The sequence below is a fragment of the Struthio camelus genome, chromosome 1 (genome assembly GCF_040807025.1).
Source record: "Struthio camelus isolate bStrCam1 chromosome 1, bStrCam1.hap1, whole genome shotgun sequence".
NCBI classification, from domain to species: Eukaryota; Metazoa; Chordata; class Aves; order Struthioniformes; family Struthionidae; genus Struthio; species Struthio camelus.
This window is the reverse complement of record NC_090942.1, coordinates 27,495,121-27,507,188: the sequence shown is the minus strand read 5'-3', so window position 1 is coordinate 27,507,188 and position 12,068 is coordinate 27,495,121. Positions and strand designations below refer to the sequence as shown.

The 12,068-nt window shown below is 57.0% G+C and overlaps 2 protein-coding genes across 2 annotated transcripts; both read right to left on the bottom strand.

The window, feature by feature from the left end:
• Nucleotides 1-747: 747 nt before the first annotated feature.
• LOC138065732 (ankyrin repeat domain-containing protein 7-like) lies at nucleotides 748-5,286 on the bottom strand. The gene is made up of 8 exons (XM_068931149.1): nucleotides 4,816-5,286; nucleotides 3,812-3,926; nucleotides 3,402-3,575; nucleotides 3,200-3,306; nucleotides 2,773-2,910; nucleotides 2,343-2,491; nucleotides 1,616-1,649; nucleotides 748-1,513 (listed from the first exon to the last, which is right to left on the bottom strand). The coding sequence occupies exons 1-8, from the start codon at nucleotides 5,277-5,279 to the stop codon at nucleotides 1,294-1,296; spliced, it is 1,401 nt and encodes a 466-aa protein (XP_068787250.1). The 5' UTR covers nucleotides 5,280-5,286; the 3' UTR covers nucleotides 748-1,293.
• A 2,450-nt stretch (nucleotides 5,287-7,736) lies between these two features.
• Nucleotides 7,737-11,336, bottom strand: LOC138065731 (ankyrin repeat domain-containing protein 26-like). The gene is made up of 5 exons (XM_068931148.1): nucleotides 11,201-11,336; nucleotides 10,012-10,293; nucleotides 9,199-9,465; nucleotides 8,648-8,692; nucleotides 7,737-8,066 (listed from the first exon to the last, which is right to left on the bottom strand). Exons 1-3 carry the CDS (start codon nucleotides 11,315-11,317, stop codon nucleotides 9,337-9,339), a joined length of 528 nt encoding a protein of 175 aa, XP_068787249.1. The 5' UTR covers nucleotides 11,318-11,336; the 3' UTR covers nucleotides 7,737-8,066; nucleotides 8,648-8,692; nucleotides 9,199-9,336.
• Nucleotides 11,337-12,068: the final 732 nt, after the last annotated feature.

Sequence of the window (12,068 nt, the reverse complement as noted above, 5' to 3'; positions counted from 1 at the left end):
CACACATCCTTCCCCCCTCCTTTGCACCAACAAACACCGCCAGCTGCCTGCTTCTCCAACAACCTGAGGCAAACCTCCCCCTGGGCCCTCGCTTCCACTCTCCAACCCCCAACTGCGCTCCCTCCAAGCCTACACCCACTCTGCTGCTGTCCTTAGTACTTGGCTGCACCGTCCCAAACACGCTCCTTTCACTGCATAACCCGGCAAAGCAGCAGCAACCCTTCCAAGCACGCACAGAACCAGAACCTTCTCTCTTGCAGTAGGACTCTAGAAATACAACTCAAAGGCCACTTGCTGCCACTCCCAGGACAGCAGCCTCTGCCCAGGCCATCCACACCTTGCCAAATACTTCTCCTCTCTCGAGCCACAGAGAAAAACCTTCTCGCTCCTCTTTTACAAGGCCTGCAGATGTCTTTATGTACACAGCAATACCTAATGTCACTAACGTCCTGCTCCCATTCCATAAAGCCCCCCGAGAAGCACTGCCCGCACACAGTCAGGCTCTGCCTTCACCTACGTTACCTTATCCAGCAGCACACACACCCTTTCCCCCTCCCTTGGGCTCACGAGACCACCAGCTGCCTGCTTCTCAAACTACCGTAGTCTCACCTCCCCCTCTTTCCTCACTTTCACTCCTCCAACCACCATCACATCTTACTATGCCACACTAGCTCTTCTCACACAACAGCTGCCACAGTCTCTGACAGGCCACTGAGACAAGGGCAACCAGGTTGCAAATAAACATGCCTGCATCTCCAGCACTACGGGGTGCGTTCCTGCACCACACTCGGCTTCTTCAGCTTCTTCATCATGGCACAGCCCCAATGCCACACACCTCAACTGAAAAACAAACCAAAACAAAACAAAAGAAACAAAAGGAAGGGGAAACAGGTGGTGTGAGATCCCATGCAAGCCCGCAATGCCATCCCCCAGGAGGAAAAAAAGACCCTCTTGAGCCACTCCCCCCGCCCCCAAGCACTCTTGGGCAACCTGACAAGGACGAAAGAAAGGAGAGCCAGGAGATGAAGCATTGCAGCAGATCTTGAACAGCAAGTGCCCTTTTCCCCATATCAGCCTGAATTCTATCACCAAAGTTACTGGAAACAAACAGCAAGGCTTGGAGGACAAAAGAACAGGCCATCTAGAGGCTGATCAGCTTTGGGACGAGAACTCTGACTCAGGTGAAGAAAACCATGCGGTCGCTTTTCTTGTCACCTACTGCTCTTCCCACCCGCAACCGCAAGCCTGCTGCATGCTCTGCCACGGACAGCTACAAGGCTTGGAGCAAACAGCTCACCGCAGCTGAAAGACTGGCAGGCAGGAGACCGCGGGGCAGGAGAAAACCACCCTGCCTGGACACGCGCTTTTGCCCAAATCTAGACAGCTCTGCCCTGCAAACGAGTCGCTCCACGGGCAGTTCTCCTTCTGGAGGCACTTTACCTTGGCAGCTAAACTGCTTTTTTCTTCCTCAGAAGCAGGACAGCTGTCATCGCTCTCCTCTGCCTCCAACACTCTTCAAAGGCAAAGGCAAAGGCAAGAAGGACCGTCTCGCTCAAATCTCCCCTCTTTTTCGGCAGGTTAAGGTCGTTGGCAAAAGCTACTGTTCGAGGCTCACCTCGTGAAGTATTCGTGGGAAAAGCCACCTCTCACTGTTCAAATATTAATTGACAGGATTAATTCTTAGCATGTCGGACCTTCGACTTTCAGCAATGCAGACAAGCATGTTACACGGACAATTCTACAGGCCAGACTAGAGTGAAGCAGTCATGCCAGACAGCATGAACGAAAGCATGCCCCAAACCACCAATTTCTCCCATCCTACTCAATTCTCGCTGCCCCCCCCCACCCCCCGCAAAATAAAAAAGGACAAGAATTCCACACCGCCCTTGTCTTTCCTTCGAACGTTCCAAACCTCAAACCTGCCATGGCATGAATATGCTATGTGAGCAGGCAGCGAGCAAATGCTGGTAGCGGTTGAACAGGACAAGAAGGAAACAAACTGCCGAGCTCTTCATACCACACAGGCAGAGATCGGTCTCTCTCTCGTGCTCTCTTTGCCTCTACCCCCACCCCCGCCAACCTGTGCTTCAAAATGCCAGAGACTACGCTGTATTTCCTGCTCTACCCAGCCTCCCACCCATCACCCCCAAAACCAAAAGCCAGCCTCAAAACCAAAGGACTATCCTCACGGAGGAGGATCACCAGCGCGTCTCTACTCCGTCCCTAGCAAGGGTACTCAACAGGCAAGAGGGACGGAACCCTGCCAAGCTTCAATACAAGCCACCACAAGAAAAGGCCGTAGGCATTCTCCTCCTCAGCTCCTCCACAGTTAAGCCTCCTACCTCCTCGGTCCGCAGCAGGTGTGCCCAACGCAAACGCAGCAGCTCCTGCCTCGCAACGAGTGCTAAGCACTGGCGTGCTTTCTGCGCTGCCTGCACAAGCTTCTCCCACGTTTTTCTCGGCTGCGCGGTCTGCCAGCTGTTCACTAACACTAGGGAGGTGCGGAAAGAAAGGGAACACTGTCACTATAATCAACTACATCCTTGCATAACACCACTTACCAAACAAGACGATTTGCGGGGGAAGCTTTCCTCAACTCCCCAACTCACACTTGACACAGGGAACGCTACGTCCCGGAAGATTCCACTGAGCCCACCTTCAACAAAGGTCTCCACGCATCATTAAACCTTGCGCCTCTTACCAAACACGTCCGCACACCAACACGGACATTCGGACCGCTTAGCGACTCTCACCGTGACCTAAAGCACTTACCCAGTGTGTCCAGACCTCCTAGCATAAGCCTCCGCTGTCCATCCAAGAACGTCTTTCTGGCAAAGGTCAGCACCATAGCCAAGAAGAACTTCTATCATGCTCACGTCCCCGGCAGAGGCGGCAAGCATCAGAGGGGTCCTAAAGCAGCCACAAGACGAGACAAAAGCTATCAGGAGACACCGACGTTTCACTGGCGTTCCTTTCATCCCTATTTGCTCCCAAAACAATTACACCTCCCCCTTTCCTACAGCCAGGAGGAAAGCAAAGCCAACCACACGGAAGCCCACGAGAACTCGGGTTGCAAGGGGCCGCAGCACGTCCCTGGGCCAAACGTCTCCCCCGCTAAGCACCCTCGGCTACCCGGCCAGACCAGGCAAACTTCACCAATGCTCAGGAGACCCACGCCCCGTTTTGACAAACCCTTCACCTTTCCGACTGATCTCGAGCGTGCACGTCGGCTCCTTTGCTAAGCAGGAACTCCACCATCTCTACGTGATGCGCGGACACGGCCAGAGAAAGGGGCGTGTATCCCATCTGAAAGCATAACGCCCCTCTCCAGTTAGAAAAACACAGAGAAGCAAAGCAACTTTTTCTTCTCAGGAGCGGCCTGACCCAAATTCCACGCTTACCTTATTCTGCGCATCAAGATGGGCGTTGTGCGCCAGTAACTGCCCTGCTAGGCAGGTGTTAGGAGCAAGGGCAGCCAGGTGAAGGGCAGTGTTGCCGTTAGCATCCGCAAGGTTAGCGTCGGCGCCATGCGCTAGCAGAATGGCGACGCAGCCTTCGTGCTGGCACTGCACTGCCTGCCAACCACACGGGAAACAAGGAAACGTTGCCAGCAATTACGCTTCCCTCTGGCAGAATTCCCACAGCTTGCCGACCTCGGACAACAATAACGCGCCCAAACATTAGGCAACGCACGCCTAGCCAGCGCCCAGCGCACCACAAGCTCCACCCAGACCTACCTCCAGAATCACCCAAGAGCTCGATCGCTCGGGGCGCAATTTAGAAGCCCTGCCTCACCGCAGCACCCACGTACCTTCATCAGTGGCGATCTCTTGAAGTTGTCACGAGGATTTAGCTTGCACTTCCTCTCTACTAAGTACAAGACAACCTCCGCATGTCCGTTAGCGCAAGCCAGATGCAGAGGTGTCCTAAAAATTGAGCATGTTACCTTAGCGCAGGCCAGACAGCTGAAGAGACCGCGCCTGCCCATGTCACGCGGGTGACCGCTGCACACCCAAAGCCCGAGACGCCGGGGCTAGGAAAAAGCCCCTCCCCGCCCCAGCCCCAGCCCCCACTTAGGAAGACAACGTTGCCTCAGCTCCGCGCTCCCTTCCCTGCGCGTGCATCCCTGCGCCCAGGCCCCCCATTTCTCCCAGCCAGCCTCCGGCTTCCGCTCTGCAACTGCTGCCCTCCGCCCCGGCACCTCCTCCCTGCCTCCAACACCACTACGCACGCAGCCCAGCAAGCAAGAGCAAGGCTTGCGCACCTCCAGCCTACGGCAAGGCAACCTCCACCTGCTGCCAGGACCACTCACGCCACAGCAGCGGGCCGCAGGCCCAGCACGTGCCTTTTATAACACCAGAACATCCCCTCGCTGCTGGCCTTGCCGGGAAGTCGCGCCCTCTGGCCTCTTCCCGGCCTTACTGCTGCAGCAAGCACCAGCACGCGCTCGCTCCCAAGGGCCCTCCACAACACCTACCAAACCCGACAGCAGAAACCTTCCCCCTCGACCCTGTCACGCTCCCAGCAACAAAGTCCCGCTCCGGCCTGGCCACACACGCAACCGGCCTCCGAGCCCCGAGCCCCGAGCCCCGAGCCCCGAGCCCACCCCGCGCGCGCAAGGCCGACTGCCCTCCCGCACTCCCTCGCCAGCCCAAGCAAACGGCCCTGCCTTCCCGGCACAAAGGCGCTCCTGCCAGCTGCACGCCAGCTCCAACCCACCAGCCGCCGCCCCCGCCGGCACCGACGCAGCAGCCCGGCCCTCGCCGCCGCCCCCCCCACCCCCCGCGCCGCCCCGGCCCCCCCGCCGCCCCTCACCGCTTCGCCTTGTCCCGCCCGTCGAGGCCGACTCTCGGCAGCCACCGCCGCCGCCGCACCCGCGCCAGGTCGCCGCTGGCGGCCGCGCGGTGCAGCTTGCCCAGCTCCTTCTCCCGGAGCTCGTAGGCAGCGCCGACGCAGCGCAGGGGCGCGCTGCCGCCGCACGCCCACCGCGACCGCGACGGCGACGGCGACGGCGAAGGCGGCTGCCCCTGGCCCTGGCCGAAGAGCCCCAAGAGCCTCTTCATGCTGCGGCGGGCACGCGGGCGGCGGACAGCCCCGAGCAGGGGCCGCGGCCCGGGCCAGCTGCTGCGGGGCTGAGTCCCGGCGAGCTCGGAGCCCCCGGGCCGGGGGCAGAGGCGCCGGCCGAGGACAGCGACGCAGCGACGCTGGCAGCGAGGCACACGGCCGCAACAGCACCGAGGACCACCGGCTCCGGAGGCGGTGGCGGGCGCGCCGCGCATGCGCAACAGCCGCGGCGAGGGCGCGGGGGGGGCGTCACAGGGCAGCGGGGTGACGCGCCGAGGGGCGGGGCTGTGCAGCGAGGGGGCGGGGCTGCGGCCGGGGCGGGCCCGGGGCGGGGCGGGGGGGGGCGCTGCCGCCTCCTTCGCGGCGCTGCCGGGCCGGGCCGGGGGGCGGCGGCGGCGGCGGCGGCGGGTGGCTGCGGCCGGCCGAAGGACGTCTTTGTTGGGGGTCCCTCCCCGGCGGCCCCCAGCTCCAGCTCTTACTCTGCTGTGCCGTCATTTCCCTGAAGAATTCATGCTGCTGCTGCTCCAGGTGCGGGACACTGTGCTCCTCGCAAACCTGCGCTCCCACTGTTTCCCTAAGGGCGCGGGCGTCGCGAGCGCTTGGCCGAGCTCGCAGGGCTGAAGTAGCTCGTTGCGCCTGAAGAGACGGCAACTGCTTAGGTTGAGCCCCGCAGCTGGCTGCTCTGGCTGCTGCCCGGCCAGGCCGCGAGCGTGCCGGTCCTTCTGGGCTCCCAGCTCTGCGCCTGCGCCGTAGGAAGCCCAAGTGCCGGAGGGAGCCAAATTGGCCGCGAGTCGCGACTCTCACCGAGGTGAGCGACTCTCACCGAAAGCGGATCGCTCCAGCTGTTAGCAGAGACCACAGCGAGAGGCTGGAGGGCGATTGCTCCCTTTGGCAGAAAGTTATTATCAAAACGATTAAAATGTGGTTACGATTTCTTTCTCTAACCATTGCTGACTCCTTGCTGCCCACCTGCACCCCCAGGCCTTCCTCTGCCCAGCTGCTTTCCTGGCAGTAGCCCCCAGCCTGCCCCAGGGCACAGGGGCTATTTGTCCCCAGGTGCAGCCCTTGACAGTTCCCCTTGTCGAACTTGACTAGATGCCCGGTCGCCCGCTTCTCCTGCTTGTCACAGAATCACCGGACGTTTGAGGTTGGAAGGCACCTCTGGAGATCGTCTCGTCCAGCCCCCCCTACTCAAGCAGGATCACCTCAAGTAGTCGGCCCAGGACCCTAGCCAGACGGCTTGGGAACATCTCCGAGGACGGAGACTCCCCAAGCTCTCTGGGCAACCTCTTCCAGGGCTCAGTCACCCCTCACAGCAAAGACCTTTTTCCTCCTGTTCAGACAGGACGGCCTGTGTTTCAGTTTGTGCCCCTTGCCCCTCGTCCTACCGCTAGGCACCGCTGAGAAGAGTCTGCCTCCGACTTCTTTACACCCTCCCTTCGCATCCTGCCTACACCCTGATCCGCGGTCTTCTCTTCTGCAGGCTGAACAATCCCAGCTCTCTCAGCCTTTCCTCGTATGAGAGCTACTCCAGTCCCTTAATCATCTTAGTAGCCCTTCGCTGGACTCGCTCCAGTAGCTCCATCCCTCTCCTCTAGTGCAGGGGCCAGAACAGACGGGACTTTGCTCTACCCGCCTTGTAAGCGCTACCAGCTCCTGTCATGCCAGATGCCAGCGCTGAATTTCAGTGCTGCTGCTCCGGCGGCCAAGAACTTTCACCTCTCCCTGACACCCAGCAGGACAGAAGCAGGCAGGGAACCACTGGAAAACAGTTCCTCTCAGAGTTTGGCAACAGGACAACCCAAAGCGAAGGCACTTCAGAGGCGTTCCGCACCTGCTTTTGCTTTGCAGAGAGAAGAGCAAGTGCCCAGCACTGGACAGCGGTTCCGCTTTGCCAGTCACGCTGCAGGGCAGAGAACTTCCATAACCCCTTTCCCCTTTGCAGACTGCAAGCGGATCCAACAGCCTTCCAGACCGGCGGGCTTTGCGACCTTTCCTGGCTACCAGAAGCTCTCGCCCTCCCTTCTGCCCAGACCACAGGAAGCATCGTTCTCAAAGGCAGCAAGAGGCCAGTGCCCCGCTACGAGCGAGACGTGAGGCAACCGGGCACCTTGTCAAGTTCAACAAGGGGAACCGCCAAGGGCTGCACCTGGGGACGATCGAGGCCCCTGTCTTCACACACTCGTGCTTCCAGCCCCCGCTGAGGAAAAACACACAGTCTGCATGCTGGCCCTTGGCCTGGCTGCCAGGACAGGCTGAAGGAGCAGCTGGGAAGCCAGCTGAAGGGAGCAGAGCAGAGCAGAGCTGAGCTCTCCCTTGGACAAACGGCCTCTCTGCCCTCAGGCCTGGAGCTGTCTGCATAAGTGACTTTTGGTCAGACCAGCGCGAGGCAGAAGGGCTAAGCGCCTGCCCAGGAAGAAAGCCTGGCTAGGCCTTCAAAAACATGACTTCCATCATCCGTGCTGGCTAGCGCTGAACAACTCGCAAAACGCAGGGACAAAACGCAGCCCTTGCCCGCAAATGCCGCAGCAGGCCAGACTTCCACCAGCATGCACCATTTGGCAGCAATGCAACACGTACTACTCCATAAGAGACACGAGCAGAGGGGACAGTCATATGCGCAGGGCAGGCAAAGTCAGGAAGGGGAACAGAATAAAACGGAGAGACCTACTAGATTACAACATTTATTAAATACCAAGTTGGAACACAATACTTGCAGTTAAAGACCGCACGTTATTATTATTGGCTACACCGCACTGTTGCACTCGTACAAAAACAGTGGCAAGGGTTGCTTTTCCTCACAGCCTGGTAACGCGAGTCCCTCTGTCAGGAGGTAGTAGTCTCAGGATAACCACTCTTAGCTCTCTGGAACGGGGCTGTCAAAACATCGCGGCACTCTTGCGTTGCCCTGGAAAGCGGCTCCTGGTCTACGTTTTCTGAAGATCCTTCAGTAGATGCCCAGGGAGAAGCTCCAGCCGATCCAACGTTCAGCTCAGCCATTGCTGGGGAAGGGGCGGGGCGAGAGCGGGAGGGGAGAAAATGCCCTATGTTAGTGTTGCAGTAGGAAAAGGTCCCCAAAGCAAACAAACCTTATTACTCCCAGGAGACAGGCAACTCCAGTCACAATGCAAACGGATTCAATGCCACGGATTTGTGTCCGTCCTAGCAAACGGAAAGAGCTCTAGCGCAACGGCTGGCCACTCGCTAGGAGAGTAAAGGCTACTGGGACAGAAGGAATTGCTCTCAGGGGCTACCTGCTTTGCAACAGGCCCAGTCACCGCCAAGCCACAACTCTGGAGAAACAATTATCCTGAAGAGGTGGAATTGCTCAGGGCTCGGGGGCAGGGGCTGAACGTGCGCATAGGCCGCTTTTCCTCTCTGTGATCTAAAGGCAACTGCATACGACTCTGTACGACTATTATTTGCATAAGCAGCAAGTTGCCTCGCAGAGCTCTAGGTTGGAAAGCTAGTAGAAAACAACTGTGCTTAGCACAGGAGCTTGGCAGCTTTCCAGTAGTTGTGTTCAAAATGGAGGAACCGTCCTCTTCCTTGGTAACACCGCTAACAGATCCTGACAGATTACCTTGCTCAAGTTCTTCAGCGATATTTTTGACCATTCCCGCCGCACCTGCAAGTACAGACAAGATACCCTTAAGGCCTCAGTAGCTACATTCTTGTAGCATTAGCTTCTCAAGCCAACTGCAACATGGGAATAAACACTGGAAACATCACCCCCACTACAGAGAAAGTCTTTGTCCACCAAGGCCCAGCGTTCCCATTACTCTATGGCATTAACCGTCTCACAAAGCAATCCCCAACTCGAGAGCTTCTCCACACCCCCACTCTGTGCAAAGGCGGGAACGGATCACGGCATTTTGTGAAGAATCACGTGCTCCCTTGCCCCACTCTCGGCATGCGCTTCCCAAACCTCAGGGCACGCTGCTCACCGCGCTGTGAGGAACATGCCGTCACACGGACTGCTAATTCTGGGGCGCGCCCGGACCAGAGCTTTTGCCGAGGTTGCAGCGCTCTGAGGGTCAGCAGGCGTGTCTAGACTCCTAGATTGGGTGCGGTGGAGCTAGGAACGGATGCTCATTTTCAGCTTGAGAATAACAGGTATTCCCAATGCCTTACCTCAGCCATATGAGCTTCCACTCTCTCCGTCACAGAGGAAGCGCTGCCCACCGGGTTCGTTGCCAGAGAGTGGCTTCTGCAGGGCTCATAGCATTGCGCAGCAGCAGCAGCTTCCGCAAGCCTCTCGTTAGCGCTCTCTCACTGCAGGCGTTTTGTGAGAGCCAATTCATATTCTAAATGCCTAACTCTCTGCTGCAGTCGGCCTACCGCGGAAGCTGCAGAAGCGGCTCTTAGTTGTTCCGCTCGGTCCTGGGCGGCTGCCTGTGTCTGAAGCAGATAATGCAGTTTCAACCCCCAGGAAAGAAAAAGAGATCATTCCCCCCAGGCCCTTTCACACACCCACTTTGAAGAGCACAACCTCACCCAGGGAGCCAACTGGGCCTCCTCACTGCCCTCTACAATCAAGGGCAAAACCCAAAAGCACCCCATTACATCATCCTTTTGGTTCAGAAAGAAACCGGCTCTCTCAGCGCAACTTTTTGCTTTGCTTTGTTTTGTTTTGAATCAGAGCTAGTACTAAGCCACCTCTGTCTCTCTAAGACACTAGTCCACTTGCAATTCTCGTCTTTCTTGGCGCTGTTACAGATTCGCCAGTGACCGAGGTGCGTAAAGAAGATTATTCACCACATCTCAGAATGCCTGAGGACAAGCATCCAACAAGCTCGCACCCTTCAGCAACCTCCTGAAGCTATAACGAGCCCATGACCCCACAGCACTGACCGGCACAAGCATAACATACCGAGAAATGACAACAGTAAAGAATGAATGACAAGCCACAAACGGACTGCGCGTACTAGCGGTAAGGGAGCTCACCTGCAGAAAGAGATTGACTTCCTGTAGTTTTTGCCTTAGCTCTTGCCCAGCCTTTTGCTCAATCTCCCTTTTATCCTCTTCTCTGTGCCTCTGATCCCTCATCTTGGCCTCTAAGCGACACCTCAGCGCAACCACCTCTTCTTCCAGCTGCCGCTTGCTCTTCCGCAGTTTGTCACGGCTCCCATGCAGCCAAGCCAACTCTTCTCGCGCACCTTCGTTTGCTTTCTCTAGCTGCCTCGACTTCCTCCGCTCTGCCTCCAGGGAGCAGCACAGCTCACGGACCTGCACACAGGGAAAGGACTCACTCACCTAAGCAGACCCAGAGGTCTAAGCGTACGCAGTTCTGTGACAATCCACCGAGCGTGTCCCTTTGTGCCGGGAGGCCTCCGCAGAACGACCGAACCAGTTGAGAGGCATTTTGCCCTGGTAAGGTAATTCGGCGGGCTCCCGACACTAAACAGGGTCGGCTGGTAGTGTAGGTGTCCCTACTCCTTAGGAATGAGTTTACTATTGTAACAGGTAAGTAACCGAGTGTAATGAACTAATGAACGGGAACGATAACAACTGTAATCATATTGACAACAATATACAATAATCACAAGGTATTCACTTGTTTACAGTGGTATACCTGAAGCTTCAGGAAAGAGGAAACAGAAATGATTATCTCTTTCTACATACACGCACACACACACACACACACACACACAGGTTTGAGTTTAGAAGACAATCAACAAAGAAGTGCCAGGGTTTCAGTAGGCCCCAAAGGTCAACTAAAACTCTGCCGCCGTCGTCGTCGTCGTCGTCTTCTCTCCGCAGAAACGCACCTTTTCCACACCTCTCACACCTATGCTTCCGATGTCCTTGCCTTTCATACTGTGGTTAGGCTTATAATGGTCCTACTTACCGGTCTTCCAGAGCACAAATTCATCTGTCAGACCTCAAAGATGCTGCCAGGGCCTCAAGCTTTCAAGCTGGGCTCTCGCCCAGAAAGGCCCAGGCTCACAAGTGCCCCGCTATCGCAACGCCTCTTCACTTCCCAAAGGATTACACAGGCTTTTTCAGGGACCATAAGAGACAGCCGTTCTTTTCAAACACGGCCACCACATAATTAACACCACAACCCAACAGCCAGGAAAAGAATCTTACAGCTTTCCAAAACAAGCACCACAACAAGCCAGCCAAAGCTCACCTTTGTTCGTAATTTAGCAACTTCTCTGCCCCTTCCCGAACACGGGTCCTCCCTTTCGCCCGGGAAATTCATCTGGGACTCTCGCGCCCGCCTCTCATACGCCCTCACTTTCTTCATAGCTTTCTCCAGAAGCCTCTTCGACCTGCACAGCACATTAGCAAGTAAAGTAGGAAGCCCAAGCACAGTCCGCCTTTACGCATGCACTTCCCTAAGCACCACGCATACGGTGCGGGGCTTACTTCATTTGTACCATGGCGGACAGGCCAGGACTTCCAGAACAAGACACCAAGCCAAAACACCACACCAACCCACCCACCCACATCATTCCCCTCCCACACATCACTTGCCCAGTCAACATTTCATCTGCTCCCATGAAGCTTCTCCCTCTGCCTGACAACAGGCACAAGACACAAGCGACTTCTTCCTGCCCTCCCGCCCTCCCTCTCTTCCCAGGACAACTGCCCTCCTGCCTGCACTTCCACCTACCTAAAACCGCACGCTCCCCTACAGAAGCCACTTGCAAGACCTAACGCAAGCCTTGAGCTCGCTCACCAACAGATACGTACTCGGAGTCTCAGGGGCAAGGTACATAACGCCTGACTCCCCGCTCATTCGACAGCTCTTACAAGTACTCAACGGCTGTACCTGTTGCATTCTTTCTGCAGTGCAACGTTTTTCTTCATTTCTTCCTCCAGGCGGGCTTCTGCGGGTTGTTTCCACTCTGCCAGCTCCTTCCCTGGCTTTCTTCCGCTCTCACGCTTTCCGGACAGGAAGAAGAAATGGCACACACGACTCACTCACGGCACCTAGAAGCACTAGGTGCGCACAGCCTTCCTCACAAAGGTGCGGCAGGACATCTCTCTCTGCT

Coding starts and splice junctions, on each gene's coding strand:
- LOC138065732 (XM_068931149.1), bottom strand. CDS start 5,279: ATGCGCGGCGCGCCCGCCACCGCCTCCGGAGCCGGTGGTCCTCGGTGC. Junction 3,307..3,401: donor ATCTTGATGCGCAGAATAAG/GTAAGCGTGGAA, acceptor TTATGCTTTCAG/ATGGGATACACGCCCCTTTC. Junction 2,492..2,772: donor AGGAGGTCTGGACACACTGG/GTAAGTGCTTTA, acceptor GCACCTCCCTAG/TGTTAGTGAACAGCTGGCAG.
- LOC138065731 (XM_068931148.1), bottom strand. CDS start 11,317: ATGAAGAAAGTGAGGGCGTATGAGAGGCGGGCGCGAGAGTCCCAGATG. Junction 10,294..11,200: donor TTGCTAAATTACGAACAAAG/GTGAGCTTTGGC, acceptor CCCTGTGTGCAG/GTCCGTGAGCTGTGCTGCTC. Junction 9,466..10,011: donor AAGTCAATCTCTTTCTGCAG/GTGAGCTCCCTT, acceptor TATCTGCTTCAG/ACACAGGCAGCCGCCCAGGA.